Here is an 18,912-nt window from a genome sequence, read left to right as displayed (position 1 = left end):
ATTGAAAAACAATTCCGTTATTTGAAAGCTTGGTGCAAAGGGTGGAAGTGTTTGTTGTTGGCAGTGGTGGGTGGGAGTGCTTTATTGCTGACATAGCTGACATACTGTTTTAATTTTATATCCTTCAGATACTCGGATTTGAACTGCATTTTGGAATTCATCTACCCTTAAAATGCCACCAGCAGTTGGAGGTCCAGTTGGATACACCCCCCCAGATGGAGGCTGGGGGTGGGCAGTGGTATTTGGAGCTTTCATTTCCATCGGCTACTCTTATGCATTTCCCAAGTCTATTACTGTGTTCTTCAAAGAAATTGAAGAAATATTCCATGCCACCAGCAGTGAAGTGTCATGGATATCCTCCATCATGCTGGCTGTCATGTATGGTGGAGGTAAGTACCCACAAAGGCCTGCTGTTTTAATATTCATAAAGCAGCCAGAGGCTCTGTATTAGGTCACTTTTTTATGTCTCATTCAGTGAGGTGTTTTGAAATGTCATTGCTTGAAGCTTTGTTTAGAGTCACATTTTCATTCCTATTAGCAATGACAACTTTTGCTGTTAGTTCCATAGTAGTCTGAAACAAAAGAGAAATTGTGATTTGCTCCTACACAGTATCATTGAGCTTTAAAAAGCTCTCAGAAAAATAACACATGCACAACTGATTTTTTTTATTGTTCTCCTCTAGACTCTTAAAATATAAACACAGATTTTTTTTAATTGATGTCGGGAGAATTAAAATAAATCGAGTTAACTTGAATAGCTAATTCAAAGTCTCAGAAAAAACACTTTTCATGGTGTTAGAATTAAAGAAATGAATAAAATCTCCCTCTCGTTCCTTGTGATAATATAGTCCTAAAAGCAGTTCAGCTGCACCTTAAGCTTAAGTTTTGTCACCCCCCTCCCTTTCTGTCTTTGACATGTGAAGGAAATGTGAAGAGTAAGTTACTGCTTACTTAATAACATCATTTAAAATATTGTTTGTTTCACTTTGGAACACCAAATCACAATTTAACATGTACAAGTCAAAACCTACCATAGTACTGAAAATATATAGGTACTTAGTAAGCAGAGATTCTAAAGCCAAATGTACTTATTTACTGGGATTGACAGTGTCTCAAGTTGCTAATTTAGGCAAGCTTTCACTTTTGATAATCTTATTTTCGGTGGCTGTTTAGTACCTCAGATTATTTTCATATGTAGCTCTTTTTTTTTTTTTTAATCTTTATTATTGAGAGTACTAGAGGCCTGGTGCACGAAATTCGTGCCCTGGGGTGGGGGTTACCTCAGCCCAGCCTGCACCCCCTTGGGGGATGCCCAACTGAGGGTTTAGGCCAGTGATGGTGAACCTCTGACACGCGAACTCATTTTTTTGGTTGATTTTTCTTTGTTAAGTGGCATTTAAATATATAAAATAAATATCAAAAATATAAGTCTTTGTTTTACTATGGTTGCAAATATCAAAAAATTTCTATATATGACACGGCACCAGAGTAAAATTAGGGTTTTTCAAAATGCTGACATGCCGAGCTCAAAAGATTCGTCATCACTGGCTTAGGCCCACAGGCATAAGCGGCAGGCAAATATCTTTAGTGCTGCTGCAGAGGAGAGAGAGGCTCCCGCCACCACCGCTGCGCTCACCAGCCATGAGCCTGGCTTCTGGTTGAGAGGCACTCCCCCTGTGGGAGCACACTGACCACCAGGGGGCAGCTCCTCCGTTGACCATCTGCCCCCTGGAGGTCAGTGCGCGTCATAGCAACTGGTTGTTCTGCCGTTCAGTCGATTTGCATATTAGCCTTCTATTATATAAGATTACAGATGTTCCCCTTCATTCCCCCTCTACCCGGTTCCTGCCCCACCCCAGGCCTTCTTTACTTCTCTAGTTATAGGACTTTTACTCAGCCAGATTTCAGGCGATTCTGAATGATGCCCATTGTGTATTTCAGTTGTATTTTTTTATGTGGTTGTGGGAGGCTGCGAGTACTGGTGTTTACCTATGCCACCATTTTGGTTCTCTCTCTTTATCATTTGAATCTGTAGCTCTTTAATATCCAATATGAATATTCTACATTTTAACTGTTAAACCTGAGCCTTACGCTTCTAACCTGGTGTCAGCTTTACCCCATTTTTATTAAGCACTATGCTTGGTATTACACATTATATTATATATAGTAGGTTGAGTATTACCTATTACACACTAGGTTAGGTGTTGTGATCCTGTTTATAATCCTGTTGAGACAATAACATAAACTCACGAAACAGAAATAAGTTGGAGTCATAATTGGATTAAGTGCCTAATTTCATTGCACAGATAAAACAGGTAACCTGATTGCCTTAGAGAAAGATAAATTGGGTGACAGGGAACAGGTCTGGGAATACATTTTTTTCTGCTGTATATCTTTTGAATCTTTTGAATTTTGAACATAAGCCTGTTTTGTCTATTAAAGTACTTTTTTTTGTAATATGTTTTTATTGATTTCAGAGAGGAAGGGAGAAGAAGAGAGAGATAGAAACATTAATAATGAGAGAGAATCATTGATCCGCTGCCCCCTGGGGATCAAGCCACAACCCGGGCATGTGTCCACTCCGGGAATTGAACCGTGACCTCCTGGTTCATAGGTCAGTGCTCAACGACTGAGCCATACCGACCAGGCAATTATAGTACTTTTTGAAAATATAAGTTTAGAGAAATGAAAAGGAACCTTGGACATTGTCTAGTTTTCTGAGGGCCAATAATTTTGGAGGCCTTGAACTCCATCTGCCAGGATTTCTAATCAGGTTTTGATTATGATGGCTTGAAAAATTGGTAAAAATATTCTCCTGAGGTACTCCCGTTGCTTAGTGTATCTTTAAGCTGACTACAAACCAGAGGTTTGCTGTTGCAATTCCGAGCTGCCAAAGAGCTTGAAAGCCACTTGTATTTTGCATCAAAAGTAAGTGATGTCAGTTCTACTAATTGCACATGACACTTTCTTTTGGGAAAACAGTTCCTCCTTTGTCCTCACCCAGAGATAACTAGCACATTTCCCTGAATTTTGTTATAATAGGACTATGAACTGTATCCCTCTCTTTTTCTAATTATAGCTAATTGGGGCCATCCTTCCTGAAATAACTCAAAAGACAAATTGCCTATCATGAGTGTTGTGGTAGAATTTTTACTAAATGGGTTATTTTGTTTAGATGGGCTCCTAAGTAGTATGTCTCCTAATAATTATCATAACTTTTACAAGGGCCATAATCCTTTAATTTGTGCATTTGGGCCACACCCACCCTATGTTTTGAGCTGTGAGTGGTTTAGTTTGCTTTTCTTCCTTTTCTTTAATGCTTTGGTTCATAGATACATCCTGATGCTTGTTAGAGTATGTTTTATAGGAGAGGAGATCTCAGTTGCCTACTGTTGTTTTATTTCCTTGAATTGTTCCTCTTTTTTTCTAAAATGAAAAGTGTAACTTTACATGTTTTCAGTTTTATGGTGATGTCATCTTAACATTTCCCATCTAAAATACTGGAAACTGCCTTGGCCGGTTTGGCTCAGTGGATAGAGCGTTGGCCTGCGGACTGAAGGGTCCCAGGTTCAAGTCCGGTCAAGGGCACATGCCCAGGTTGCAGGCTCGATCCCCAGTGGGGGGGCATGCAGGAAGCAGCCGATCACTGATACTCTCATCATTGATATTTCTGTCTCCCCTTCTCCCTTCCTCTCTGAAATCAATAAAAATATATTTTTTTAAAAATAAAATACTGGAAACTTTACAGCATTAACTTATACTTCTCAGAGTCAACAGCGTGGCAATATTTTATTCTTTCATCTTACTCAAGCTGTAAGTAAAAATTATTTCCAAACCAGCTGTGGCCTAATATTTGCATGAAGTGACTTAGGTCAATGAAAATTTTTGTTTTGTTTTGTTAATCCTCATCCAAGGATATTTTTCCATTGAATTTTAGAGAGAGTGGAAGGGAGGGGAGAGACAGAGAGAGAGAAACATCGATTTGTGAGAGACACATCGATTGGTTCTCTCCTGTGCAAGTCCCAACTGGAGCCAGGAATCAAGCCTGCAACCGAGGTACATTTCCTTGACGGAAATCAAACCTGGACTCGTCAGTCCCCAGGCTGCCACTTTAGCCACTGAGTCAACCAGCTAGGGCAATGAAAACTTTATATACATACTAGAGGCCCAGTGCACAAAATTCATGCACGGGGGGGTGTCCCTCAGCCCAGCCTGCACCCTCTCCAATCTGGGACCCCAAGGGATGTCCGACTGCCCGTTTAGGCCCCATCCCACCAAGCAGTCGGACATCCCTCTCACAATCTAGGACTGCTGGCTCCCAACCGCTCGCCTGCCTGCCTGCCTGATTGCCCCTAATAACTTCTGCCTGCCAGCCTGATCACCCCCTAACCACACCCCTGCCAGCCTGTTCAATGCCTAACTGCTCCCCTGCCGGCCATATTGCCACTAATTGCCCTCCCCTGCTGGCCTGGTAACCCCTGCTGGCCCGGTTACCCCTAACTGCCCTCCCTTGCAGGCCTGGTCCCCCCCAACTGCCGTCCCCTACACGTCTGGGTCCCCCTCAACTGCCCTCCCCTGCTGGCCATCTTGTGTCCACATGGGGGCGGCCATCTTGTGTGTTGGAGTGATGGTCAATTTGTATATTACCTCTTTATTATATAGGATTCTTGGTTGAGCCTGAAGTCTGTCCTAGCAGTCAGTTACTGACCCAGTACCTTAGAGAGACTTGATCCTCTGAAAGACTGGGATATTAAAAGCTTTTATTTCTTCATGCATGTTTACTATGTGTATATATACATGTATTCATATGTATGTAGGTATGTACATGCATACTTACCATAATTTGAATTTGGGTTCCCTGCAGCCAGAGCCTGTTCTTTTGTTTTTGCACCATTCCCGGAGGTACTGCAATACCAGGTCAATGCGTGGAGTGGACGGAGCAAGCTCCTATTCCATCTCCTGCTCCAAAAATTCGTTTACTATAAGGTCCTCAGATAGAGGACGTATCAGATATTAAACTGATAAGAACATACTACTATTGATCTTAGCCAAAAGGCCTGTTTTTTTTAATCTTATAGCACCATGCTGCGATTAAGAATAGTACTACTAGCCCTGGCTGGTTTGGCTCAATGGATAGAGCATCGGCCTGCGGACTCAAGGGTCCTGGGTTCGATTCCGGTCAAGGGCATGTACCTTGGTTGCGGGCACATACCCAGTGGGGAGTGTGCAGGAGGCAGCTGATTGATGTTTCTCTCTCATCGATGTTTCTAACTCTCTATCCCTCTCCCTTCCTCTCTGTAAAAAAATCAATAAAAAATATATTTAAAAAAAAAAAAAGAATAGTACTACTAGAATAAAGTAACTGCCGAATCTTCCATAGTATTTATGGAAATAGAATATTTTAACATGATCAATAGTATTTTCTGAATATATACATTCTATATATAGTATGTTTTTAAAAATAGACTTACTATCTTCTAGGGAGAGAACTATACAGTAAACGGAATAAGGTCATAATTTACTGTGCAGATAGAATAGAAATATGATTTGTATGTCTTCTGCTTTATAAATATAGAATCATGTAATGAGAAGAAAATGAGCCGGATTTGAAACTTGGGACACACCAGCTTTGTGACTTGCATGTTACATTATCCCCTTCCCTACAGCTGCATTGCAGTGACTCTTTCCTACTTACAGTCATCTACCTTCACCAGCCAGACAGGTTATGGTGTTATGTAAACAAAGCTGTCATTTCCACAAGTTCATGTCCATGAAGTAGAGACATAAGTATTCTTATAAATATAAATAAATGAAATTCAATGAGTGTCACTCAGTGTGTAATCAGAAAATACTGTTAGTCTATGTGAGTTTGTTATAGCTTTTAAACCATTGTTTACTTTGGATAAGACTTCCTTATAATTAAGACAAATTTGGAAATGAATTACAGATTATACCTATGTGTAGCAAATAAGAAGAGGCCATTTGATTTTTGTATTAAAAAACTGATACATAGCCGTAACCAGTTTGGCTCAGTGGATAGAGCATCGGCCTGCGGACTCAAGGGTCCCAGGTTCGATTCCGGTCAGGGGCATGTACCTTGGTTGCGGGCACATCCCCAGAAGGGGGTATGCAGGAGGCAACTGATCGATGTTACTCTCTCATTGATGTTTCTAACTCTCTGTCCCTCTTCCTTCCTCTCTGTAAAAAGTCAATAAAATATATTTTAAAAAAACCTGATACATAAAATCCATAAAATCTTTTTTTTCTTGATGCTTAATACTTCACTTTTTATTTGGTTCCTTCACTCACATTAAAAACAAAACCCTGATTTTTTTTTTTTTTTTTTTTGGTATGTATCTATTCAGCTGAAGAAATTTAATCTGGTTTTCTTAGATGACACTCCATTTCCTATCTTCTTGAGGCATTACACCAAGGGATATTTTGACCATTATCTGAGTTAATTTTCTCCTACAAGCTTTTTTACTCACAGTATTGGCTAACAACACAAAACAATAATATAGGCAAGGAACCAGGTTAACTCTCTAAAAGTCATAATCAGTTCAATACCTGAAACATCTAGATGTCATTGGGAACAGTTCTGTTTTATATTTAGATGTCCTAATTACAAAACTTGAAACTTGAAAAAAAAATTATGTATTTTGTCTGTTTTTTTCTTTTTAAAAAATATAAACCACATCTACACTAATAAAAGACAAAGATGCTAATTGACCGTACCTTTGCTACGCCCCCAAGCCATGCCCACCAGCCAATCAGAGCGACTATATGCAAATTAACCCAACCAAGATGGTGGCCAGCAGCCATGGAGCTGGAGGAAGCCAAGCTTCCCGCCTGCTCTGGCTGGCTGTGGCCTCCACAAAAGGCAACAAAGTTTCAATTATAGAAGCTAAATAAATCCCAGATACCTGCTTCCAGCCAGCCTCCACTGGGAGCTTGGGTGGCGGGGGGCCGTGGCCAGCCTGCAAACAGCCATCAGCCCCTCACCCAGGCTGGCCAGGCACTCCTATATAATAAAAGGATAATATGCAAATTGATCCTAACAGCAGAACGACTGGGAATGACTGGTCAACTATGACACACACTGACCACCAGTGGGCAGATGCTCAATGCACTCCCACAGGGGGAGCTCTGCTCAGCCACAAGCCAGGCTGACGACTGCCAGTACAGCGGTGGTAGTGGGAGCCTTTCCCGCCTCCTCAGCAGCACTAAGGATGTCCAACTGCAGCTTAGGCCTGCTCCCCGTTGGCAAGTGGACATCCCCCGAGGGCTCCCAGGCTGCCAGAGGAATGTCTGACTGCCAGCTTAGGCCCAATCCCCCAGGGAGCGGGCCTAAGCCAGCAGGTGGTCATCCCCCGAGGGGTCCCAGACTGCGAGAGGGCACAGGCCGGGCTGAGGGACCACCCCCCCCAAGTGCACAAATTTTTGTGCACTGGGCCTCTAGTTTATAATATGTAAATAATGCTCTGAAATCATATCATATCCATGTGTCTGTCCAAAATTTAAAACAAAGTAAACTTACAAAATATATTTTGGTCGTATCCTAGATACATCAAGAAACTTATGAACATCCATTACCAAGGTATTTCCAGCCTGTTCTGCCTTATAAGAGAAAGATTAAGGATCTAGTCGTTTATATTCTAGTAAAATTCCATCCAGAATATCCAGATACAAAAGAAAGCAATATTCTTACCATTACCTTTTGTTGTATGTTTATTTTGGAGGACTTGTCACTTGGTGTCATTAATGCAGTGGTTCTCAACCTTCCTAATGCCATGACCCTTTAATACAGTTCCTCATGTTGTGATGACCCCCAACCATAAAATTATTTTCGTTGCTACTTCATAACTGTAATTTTTCTAGTTATGAATCGTAATGTAAATATCTGATATGCAAGATGTATTTTCATTGTTACAAATTGAACATAATTAAAGCATAGTGATTAGTCACAAAAACAATATGTTATTATATATGTGTTTTCCGATGGTCTTAGGCGACCCCTGTGAAAGGGTTGTTCGACTCCCAAAGGAGTCGCGACCCACAGGTTGAGAACCGCTGGGTTAATGCCTTGTGTAGATGTGAGGGGGGTAGGTTCCTTTCCTCTGTGCCACTAAATGTTTGGTCCTTTCTTAGGTCCTGTCAGCAGTATCCTCGTGAATAAATATGGCAGTCGTCCAGTCATGATTGTTGGTGGCTGCTTGTCAGGCAGTGGATTGATTGCGGCTTCGTTCTCTAACAGTGTACAGGGGCTTTACTTTTGTATTGGAGTCATTGGAGGTGAGTTGCTGTTGATTCATTTTTAAATTCCTGTGATAACAGGTGTTCACTGTTGAATGAATAAATGAGTTGAGATTATTGCATCCCTTGTCCTAAGAATAGTCCGTAGTAGTAAATGTGTCTTTAATTTTCATCTCTTTATTAGAAAAGTATTTTTATATCTTTGTGTTTTGTTTTTGTTTTAAAGAAAATGCTTATTGACCACTCTTGTATTGACCACTTTTGACTTAAAAATAATGCATGAGCCCTGGCTGGTTTGCTAAGTGGCTAGGGCATCGGCCCCTCAGACCAAAGGGTGAAGTGTTCAATTCCCAGTCAATGGCAGGTACCTTGGTTGCAAGTTATCTGGCCCCGATAGGGGTGCATGTGGGAGGTAACCAATCAATGTGTCTTTCTCACGTCAATATTTCTCTCTCTTACACAGACAGTTAAGTAATGATGCTGAGGTCTGAAAGCGCACAGTCTGGTTTTAGAGCTCACACTTTAAACCACAATACAGAATGTCCTCCAATAACGAGGATCTTTGTCTCCTTCATTACTTATACATTTATTTTATTTGTCTGGTTAAGTAATTCCAAATATCTCTCTGACATTTGTTACAGTATGTGATTCTTTTTCCCCTCTTTCTTAGGTCTTGGGCTTGCCTTCAATTTGAATCCAGCTCTGACCATGATTGGCAAGTATTTCTACAAGAGACGACCATTGGCAAATGGACTGGCCATGGCAGGCAGTCCTGTGTTCCTCTCTACCCTGGCCCCCCTCAATCAGGCTTTCTTCGGTATCTTTGGCTGGAGAGGAAGTTTCCTAATTCTTGGAGGTTTACTACTAAACTGCTGTGTGGCTGGATCCCTGATGCGACCAATAGGGCCCCCCCCAGCCAGTGCAGAGAAATATCAGCCTACAGAAACCACTGAGGAAGCTGGAAAGTCTGGTTCAAAAGTGGCAGGTGATGCAAATACAGATCTCATTGGAGAAAAACCCAAAAAGGAGAAAAAGTCAGTATTGCAAACAATTAATCAATTCCTGGACTTTTCCTTGTTCACTCACAGAGGCTTCTTGATATACCTCTCCGGAAACGTGGTCATGTTTTTCGGACTGTTTGCTCCTTTGGTCTTTCTTAGTAATTATGGCAAGAGTCGGCATTACTCTAGTGAGAAGTCTGCCTTCCTTCTTTCCATTCTGGCTTTTGTTGACATGTTTGCCAGACCATCTATGGGACTTTTAGCCAACACAAGGTGGATAAGACCTCGAGTTCAATATTTTTTTGCTGCTTCTGTTATTGCAAATGGACTGTGTCACATGGTAGCACCTTTGACTACCAGCTATATTGGGCTCTGTATTTATGCTGGAGTTTTTGGGTTTGCATTTGGGTGGCTCAGCTCGGTATTGTTTGAAACACTGATGGACCTCGTTGGACCCCAGAAGTTCTCCAGTGCTGTGGGATTGGTGACCATTGTGGAATGCTGTCCTGTCCTCCTAGGGCCACCACTTCTAGGTATAGTATGTCTCCCTATCTCCACGGTTCTGTTAATATAAAACAGGCACGAAGATTGAGAAGGGGTTAGAAAGCAGAGATCACTGAGCCTTTTGCTGGGGGGAGAGCAGGTCTTTCTCATTTCTGTGCCCTTGGTACTGGCACAATTCTTCGAGTAGCATCATTGCTCAAATACAGACTTGAGTTAAAATGAACCATCAAGCTGAAAGGGGAGTAAAATATTTTTTAAATTATGCTGTTTCTTAAAATGTTTTCTCTTTGTAAAGCTTCCATGCTTATTGTAAGAAAACATGTAAAATACAACGCCACCTCTAAAGCACTGGTGGTTATTTCATTTTAATAATGGAGTTTTATTTTGGTAATAACTAAAGTAATAGTAGTAGTAGTAATAATAATAATAGCTACCATGTAAGCTCACAGTGCACTGTCCTATATCTTATATCTCACCAGTCTATGAGGTAGGGACTGTTAGAGTTCCCACTTTGTCAGTGAAGAAAGAGGCTTTTAAAAGTGAAACAATTTGCCTGTGTTACACAGCTAGTAATTGAGTATGTAATTGGGAAACTATTTCCTAAAGTTATTAAATGTTTCATCTTTTAAATCAATACATAACACATAATAAAAAAAAATTTGGCTCTTTCTGAAAAGATGTAACTCCTACTTCCTTCCACGATACCCAGTCAGTTGACCAATCTTGTCAGTTTTCACTTCCTAAATTTCTAATCTATACACTTTCTCCGTATCTATATATCTCTTATCCATAGTTCCTATCTGAGCTGCTCCAGTAGCCTCCTAACTGGTCTACCTATATCCACTCTAGCTAGCCTTCAATCTGTTTTCTACTCGACAGACAAATGCAAATCTGATATTTCAGCTAATTGGAACTCTGCAGTTGCTTCCCATCTTCTTAGGGTGAAGATCAAATTCCCTTATGTGGCCCACAGGGCCCCTCATATGGGCCCGCCCACCTTTCTCTTCAGCCTCATTTCCTACCTACTGGCCTGTGCTCTCCTCCAGCAGCCTGGCCCTTCTCCCTTCCCTTCTTGCCCCCTGTACTTTCTCCCACCACTGCTTTTGCACTCACTGTTCTCTGCCTGGACCCCTACCCCACCCCCTCTCTGCCAGATAACCCCTTCCTCCTGTCAGTCTAGGCTTACTAGTTTACTCTGTAAGAGAAGCCTTCCTGACCCTACCTACTGGTCCTACCCCCTATTTTCTGCTTTCAACCCTCCTAGTAGCACTGGTCACAGTTTATATGATTACTTGATTAACATCTCTCTCCTCCACTAAACTGTAGATATTATTTCCTTTGCCCACCTTTCTCCTCGGGGCCTAAGAGACCCAGTGACTGGTGTATGGAAAGGCTCAGTAAATACTCTGAGTGAATAATGCCCTGAGTTAGGAAACCATGTAGCAGGGGTGGGGAACATTCTTTCTGCCAAGACCCATTGGATATTTATGGCATCATCTGTGGGCCATACAGAATTATCAACTTAAAAATTAGCCTGCTATATTTAGTCAGACATTTAACGAACTCACCCCTAGTGGCAGGGCCAGACCTAATGATTTCACCAGCCTTATACAGCCCGCTTGCAGCTGGACGTTCCCCACCCCTGCCATATGGAATCCTATATTTGAACTGGTTACATGAAGTCCCTCATAGGCGTGGAGTAGGGTTTTCCAGAGTTTATTCCTTGAGATGCCAATTAGATGAGATGCTAATGAATTTTACTATAACAAGGATTTCATGGCCAAAAAAAAGTTTGGAAACACCAAGATGGAAAGATTTCTTTACTGCAGGACCTTGCAGAGCCTTTGACATGCTAACTTGCATTGTGCAGCTTTAATAAGATAGAATAAGATATGCCATTTCCCAAAACTATTTGGCTTTGGAAACACCAGGAGGTATCCTGCAGCACAGAGGTTACAGTTGTAGCTTCAGTCACACGTCCTGGGTTTAAAGCTAACCGTTAACTAACTCTGTGACCTCGGACAAGTTACTTAAGGTTTCTGTGCTTCGGTTTTTACATTATACAATGAGAATGATGGTAGAATCTGCCTGCTGCGAGGAATAAGCACTGAGAATGATGCAAAGGTATTATTAACATTTGGTCATTTTTTTAGGACAAGTCTTCATAGGAATGCTTTTTGGGAAGTGCTGATGTCAGAGAAAGAGCAGGAGTCTGCCTGGGAGACTGAAATTAACTCTGTGACCTTGGGCAAGAGTCCTAAACGTTTTCTCTTTTTTTAGGTTTATTTATTGATTTTAGAGAGTGAAAGACATCAATTTGTTGTCCCACTTATTTGTGCGTTCATTGGTTGACTCTTGTATGTGCCCTGACCAGGGATCAAACCAGCAACCTTGGCGTATTGGTACAACACTCAAACCAACTGAGTTACCTGGCCAGGGCTCTTAAACCTCCATTGCAACAATTTTTCCCCCCAATTGTATTAAGAAAACTGATTCTAGGTGATCTCTAGTTCTTTCCCAATTCAAATATGCCAAGATTTAGTTATTTTCAAGTTGTTAAAAATGACAGTATGCAAGGCCAGCCAAAATCAAGCATGACATCATAAACAAAAGGTCAGACCACTTTTAGCAGTTTCTTTTTAAACTAATTTGTCACCTGTGGGCTATTTGAGAATTGGGTTGACATCTTTCTGAGTAGGTCCTTGAGTTTTATTTAGAAAAGGATATTACTTTTATCCACATAACTGTTTACTGGTTGGTGTTTTCAGTGTGTTTTTTTCTTTTGTGACACCTTTAGGTCGTTTCCATGACATTTACGGAGACTACAAATATACGTACTGGGCCTGTGGCATAGTTCTCATTTTCGCAGGCATCTATCTCTTCATTGGCATGGGCATCAATTACCGAATGACTGAAAGAGAAAAATCGAGGCAGCAGGAAAAGGAGAGTAAAGAGGAAGAGGCCGGTGTACAGGTTGAGACACCAAAAGCAATTACCAACACAGCGGAATCACCAGAGCAGAAAGGCACCGAAGGAAGCCCCAAAGAGGAGGAGAGTCCAGTCTGAGCCTGTGGGGCTGAAGGGTAAATGGAGCAGCTTGTGACCCAAGATATCTGAAATGTTCTGCTGGCTGTAATCTCCCAGTGGTGCTCAATGCAAATAGTGGACATTTGTGTGGAAATCCTACCAGGTGTTCCTTGATGGAATTTTTGTTTCACTCCTTACCATTAGCCCAAATTTAACATGCCATATCCTTTGGGGAGGGAGTGGTTGGCAAAGAATGAAGGGAGAAGTCGGGTATTTTTTTTTTTAATCTTAGCTTTTAACAGTGTCATGAAGATTATAATATGTGCCTTAAGTTTTAGTCTTTAGAATCTTCAAGGAGCCTTAACTTTTCAAACCACTCTGCTGAATTCATCTATTTTAAGTGTTCCATTACAAAGAAAAATAACTTGATCGAAGCAAATCTAAAATTTAAAACTAATCTTGCTTCAGTGTTATTTGTAACATATTGTCATACATTATCACTGAAAAGACTGAATAGAAATCTTGGCTGAAAGTTGGGGGTTTTCTAGAATCCTAGCTGAAATATTTTCCTAGCATCAATATTTGCCTGGCATGTGTACCTGCCTGCTATATATATAGGAAACTTAAGGCATAAAATTTTGGAAATATCTTGTCTTTCTAGACACATTGTACTCATCAACACCCCATCTGGTTTCTTTCCATAGGATGTTTATTAGAAGTCAAGTTCTTGATTTTATTAAATAACTATTTCTGCACCCCTTTTCAAAGACATATTTTGAGTGCTTATAGATCATTGTCCCTTTTGAGATCACTTAGTATTTTTTTTCCACTGTAAAAGTTAGTATTAAAATATGCAAAACTATATGTTTGTGCCTCCTTAGTAAATCCAACATCTCTAATTAAATGTAGACAGATATTTCAAACAGCAGCTGAACTCGGCTTAGGTTTTTCTAAAACTCAGTTAAACCATGAGACTTAGAATCTTTTTGTTATTGTTTTTCCTGGAATTTTCCCCCTTTGATTCATAGTGGTTCCATTCATATCTATGTCTAGCTTAGAGCTGTGTGTGAGATTCTCGTTCTTTGTGTGCTCCGTTGTTTTTTGTTGTTGGTTTTCTTTTCCTTTTCTTCTTTTTTTCATGTTTGCTGGTTAAAAAGAGCCAAAGAGATTTGGCCTCAAGCAAACATATAAGGATAAGATTGGAAGGGAAGTTGCTGAGTGTTTTTAGTTCAATAAATAACTCCTTTTTCTCTGAGAAGTTTCTTAAAGAAAATTATGTTTTCGTTAGAATTATTGGACACATTCGTAAGACACATTTTCTCCACATAAACCTAAAAATTTTGTGACTCATTTCACTTATTTGAAAAATAAAGAAATGGATTTAGTGTAAGGATAGAAGGGAAGATGGACCAGAATGAAAATGAAATATTTTTTAACCTAATATCTTTTAAATTGAGGTAGAACAATGACATTCAGTGACTTATATATTGTATTAAATGTATTTTAAAATATTGTTGTAATTGACAGAGTGAAAGTATAGATAAAAGCCTTGCATAAGAGGCTGGCTTTTCCAAATAAACTTTTTTTTCCTTTTTTTTTTTTTTTAGAAATGTTTCTTCCTCCAAATGTTTTATTTGAGGAAGACATTACTGTCTTTATTTTCATTATTAAGATACCATTTGACCCTTGCTAATATTAAATTAAATCATTTGGCTTATGTGCTTTGAGCTTTGTGTATGTGGCTTATTTTAATTTTTCTCCTTTCCTCATCTTTACTTAAAGGCTAGCAAGAGAGGAATTTTGAAACAACCTCTCTGAAGCATCCAGAGGAGTCAACCTTAAAGACGTACTGAAAAGCCCAATCCTCCTCCTGAGTGTCATGACAGATGGAGGTGGCGTTTACGGGAGAAGCTTGTGACTGCAGACAGGCTTGGCTCTAGTTTGGACTCTGCCATTTTCCATGGACCTGAGTCCGTAACTTCTATGTGCCTCTCTCCCTTCTATAATAACGAGGATCACTGTCAGTGGGGGAACAGTAAGGAAACGTCAGGAAGGGGGGGGGGGAAGGTAGCTGAAGCAGGTGTATGGGATTCTTTTCCCCATCCCAGCTGCTGAGCTACACCCACACATAAGCCTCTGCTTGTTGGTCTTTGGTCATTAACTGAATCTTGTTAGTGAAGGGAAGGGTTACCATGCAGATTAACCAGCACTTATTAGCAGGACGGGTTCTGAAGCTGCTGTATTCAGAAGCAAGGGCTAAACACGGGCTCACAACCGGACCCAAAGCTTTATCAACCCAGTCCAACGCTGACTTTCTCCCACTGAAGACACAGACTTAAGGGATTGCATTAAGATCAGCTTTGGTAACAGCCAACACTAAAACCCACTGGGCCTACTCTGTGCCATCTGTTGTTCACAAGCAGCTAGCCCTCTGTTACAGTGTTGCCTTAAACAACGAGGCAGCTAGGCTTTCTGACCCAGTCTGTTGCCAACTGCCCTATGTGGGAACTAAGTTTATTTCAGTGCACACAGTTTCAGCGGCTGCTTTTGGAAAAGAGATGTGCACATAGAGTACCTGCCTATCTTTCTTTTCTCTGCCCACACCCTCCGAAAGTCACAGAGGGACCTCGTGCAGCTCTTCCATAGTGGCAGTGCCCAGAAAGCCGCAAGAGTCGCGCTGAAGCAGGCTCCCAAGTCAAAGCTGAAAAATATAAATGTCTGGGTTTTACCTTCCCTAACAAATGGTTCCCAGTATAATAAACTTCACAGTCAGTTGTGTCCCCTTCCCTGTACACCCCCCCACCACACACACACACACACACACACACACACACTTTTGAGTTAGAAAGATGAGGAAAAGTTAACAAATTTCCACCTTTGCAACATGGCTTGTTTTAGTAATCAGGCCATGCACCTGCCTAGAAGATGTGGAGAAGGAGGTTCATGATCGGCTGTGTCACTATGAAGATTCCTTCAATACCGGGCAGGAAGGCACAGCCCACGCTTGCCTCACTTGCCCAAATGTGAGCAGTTGAGCCAAGCTGCTGCAGAGTTTAGAAGCATCTAAAGGGGTTGCAAGTACACAGTCCTGAAATGTGTTTGAGCTTCAGAGTTTTAGATTCGGCCGCCCTTTCCTCCATTCAGTCTGGGCTATAGTGACAAACGCATTCATATGAGAGTGACTGGCAGAGTATCTTTCTCCTTATGCAACAGCAGTGATTTGCTTACTTTTTGCTGACTTACTAGAGGAGGTTGGGATACTCTATTGGCTGCTTAACAATATAGGCTACCAAGGTTCAAACAAGTTATTTAGTCTCCCTACACATCAGGTTTTTTCTTCTGTTAGGTGTTGAGAGGAATGAGTATTAACCTCCCTCGGGTTGCCATGAAGGTTAGTGGATATGTGACATCTCATGTTAAGCAAAGGCTTAATAATAAGTGTAAGCATCTTACTATTTTAAAAATCAAGGAAAATTGATACTTGAGAAAAAATGAGCTCTTCTAATTCCCAAAATGGATCCTTACTTGCAGAAGATAGTGTGCAAGTGACTCTTAAAGATAAGAATAGCCCTGGTGTGGCTCAGCTGGTCAGGCGTCAGCCTGGGCACAGAAAGGTTACCGTTTCCCAGTCAGGCACATGCCCGGTTGGAGGCACGATCCCTGGTGGAGGGTGTACAGGGGGCAGCTGATTGATCTTTCACTCTCACATTGATGTTTCTCCCTCTCCCTCTCTCTCTAAAAATCAATAAACAATTCTTTAAAAAAAAATAGCTAAATGGTCAAATTCTCCCTTTTGATCAGTTTCTCCCTTTAGTCTAAAAGGGGATCGTGAGCCCTGAAAATACATCCTGCATATCAGATATTTACATTACGATTCATAACAGTAGCAAAATTACAGTTATGAAATAGCAACGAAAATAATTTTATGGTTGGGGGTCACCACAACATGAGGAACTGTATTAAAGGGTCGAGGCATTAGGAAGGTTGAGAACCACTGGCTAAATGAATGGATGAAACTAACAACTCACAAGGTTGGTGCATGTATGTCCAGTTCTTTAGGAAGGTGGATTCTCATCCCAAAGGTCTTGTTCTTTCTACTCTTAACTAGAAGCCCAGCGCGCGAAATCACGCAGCCCCACACGCCTCACCACGCTCACAGCCCTGCCCACCCACGCCGGTCTTTGGTCGTTACAGCATTAGGGCCACAGGCCTTACGGTACGCTGCCTCCACAGGGAAGAGATAGGTGCCCGACTAGCAGGCAAACTTCCTCCCTCAATATGTGTGATGATTCTAAAAGAGAAGACATTTAACTAGTAACGGGTCTTGATTCAAGTTCTTTTCCCCTAGCAGTGTTCTTAAATGCAAATTGAAAGACTTATGAGGTTTTTCTTCTCCCTACTACATTGATAATATGATTTAAATGATAAATTGTCATCGTTTGGTGGTTGAATAAGTTAGTATAATATATTGGCAAAGCAGTTTCATAATCTGTCAAGTACCACGAATTCATATCTTTTACTTAGAATTCCAGATTTGGGCCTAGCCTGCAGCTCAGTTGGTTGAAGCATTGTCCTGTACACCAAAAAGGTTGCTGGTTCAGTTCCTGATCGGGGCACATATCTATGTTTCAGGTTTGACTGATGTTTCTTTCTTTCTCAAATCAATAAATTAAAACAAAAAGAACTCCAGATTTGGAACTTATATAAGCAAATTATGTCACCCTGGCTGGTTTTGCAAAGTGGTTAGAGCATCAGCCTGGGGACTGAAGGGTTCAATTCCTAGTCAAGGGCACGTACCTCGATTGCAGGTTCCCCAGCATGTAGGGGCACATGCAGGAGGCAAACAGTTGATGTGCCTATCTCATGTTGATGTTTCTCTCTCTCCCCCCTTCTCCCTCCCTTCCACTCTCTCTAGAAACCATTGGGAAAAAATCCTTGGGTGAGGATAAAAAAAAAAAAAAGAAGAAAATTATGTCTTTGAAATTATCAACTTATTTGAAAAATCCTCAAATGTGTATCAATAACTATTTAAATGGATCCTTATAATAAAACTAGAGGCCTGGTGCACGGACTCATGCACTGGTGGGGTCCCTTAGCCTGGCCTGCGGGGATCAGGCCAAAATCAGCTCTCCAACATCCCCCAAGGGGTCCCGGATTGCAAGAGGGCAGTTCTCAGGTGATGCACCCTGGAATCGGGCTCCCTCTTCTCTGGTTCTGGATGCATCACCCAAGAACCGCAGCTGCAGCTGCCAAGTCACCACAGCTCGGCAGCTCCTGCATGGAGCGTCTGCCCCCGGTAGACAGTGCATATCATAGCTATCAGTAGAAGTGTCTGCCCCCTGGTGGTCATTGTGCGTCATAGCGAATGGTTGGACGGTTGCTTAGGCTTATATATATAGATATATATAGATTACATAAATGGATCCCTATGAGGTAAACATGGAACAATGTTAAATGAAAAATGATCTCTGGCCAGTGTGTTCAGTGATTAGAGTGTCAGACCATTCACTAGGCCAGTGATGGCGAACCTATGACACGCGTGTCAGAGGTGACACGCGAACTCATTTTTTTGGTTGATTTTTCTTTGTTAAGTGGCATTTAAATATATAAAATAAATATCAAAAATATAAGTCTTTGTTTTACTATAGTTTCAAATATCAAAAAATTTCTATATGTGACACGGCACCAGAGTTAAGTTAGGGTTTTTCAAAATGCTGACACGCCGAGCTCAAAAGGTTCGCCATCACTGCACTAGGCAGTGGTTCTCAACCTTCCTAATGCCGCAACCCTTTAATACAGTTCCTCATGTTGTGGTGACCCCCAATTTCATTGTAACAAATTGAACATAATTAAAGCATAGTGATTAATCACAAAAACAATATGTAATTATATATGTGTTTTCCGATGGTCTTAGGCGACCTCTGTGAAAGGGTTGAGACCCGCTGATAGGGTTGCAGGCTCAATCCCCAGCCCTGGTTAGGGCGCATGCAGAAGCCAATCAATGGATGTGTCTCACATCGATGTTTCTCTCTCTCCCCCCACCTCCCTTCCATTCTCTGTAAAAAAATCAATAGAAAAAATATATATCCTTAGGTGAGGGTTAACAAAAGAAAAATGGAGAAACAAA

General features: G+C 41.2%; 1 protein-coding gene and 1 non-coding gene across 3 annotated transcripts in view; one reads left to right on the top strand and one right to left on the bottom strand.

Moving 5' to 3' along the window:
- SLC16A1 (solute carrier family 16 member 1) overlaps positions 1 to 18,653 on the top strand; it is a 39,868-nt gene extending 21,215 nt beyond the window's left edge. The window contains exons 3-7 of one of the 2 annotated variants that reach the window (XM_070397459.1): positions 129 to 389; positions 8,149 to 8,292; positions 8,924 to 9,787; positions 12,556 to 12,841; positions 14,568 to 18,653. In XM_070397459.1, coding sequence (XP_070253560.1) covers positions 173 to 389; positions 8,149 to 8,292; positions 8,924 to 9,787; positions 12,556 to 12,824 — 1,494 coding nt within the window. In that variant the 5' untranslated portion in view covers positions 129 to 172 and the 3' untranslated portion in view covers positions 12,825 to 12,841; positions 14,568 to 18,653. Of the gene's footprint in view, positions 1 to 128; positions 390 to 8,148; positions 8,293 to 8,923; positions 9,788 to 12,555; positions 14,513 to 14,567 lie in introns of those variants that run through there. The other variant, XM_070397458.1, reaches the window with a different exon arrangement.
- On the bottom strand, positions 4,881 to 5,064 carry LOC138996518 (U2 spliceosomal RNA). Its single transcript, XR_011468804.1, has one exon. It is a non-coding gene; the product is annotated as a U2 spliceosomal RNA (small nuclear RNA).
- Positions 18,654 to 18,912: the final 259 nt, after the last annotated feature.

Source organism: Myotis yumanensis, unplaced genomic scaffold, assembly GCF_028538775.1.
Source record: "Myotis yumanensis isolate MYYU_CA2020_CCGP unplaced genomic scaffold, mMyoYum1.0.hap1 SCAF_17, whole genome shotgun sequence".
Classification (NCBI taxonomy): Eukaryota; Metazoa; Chordata; class Mammalia; order Chiroptera; family Vespertilionidae; genus Myotis; species Myotis yumanensis.
The sequence above is the reverse complement of the archived record's forward strand: the minus strand, read 5'-3'. Positions and strand labels throughout refer to the sequence as shown.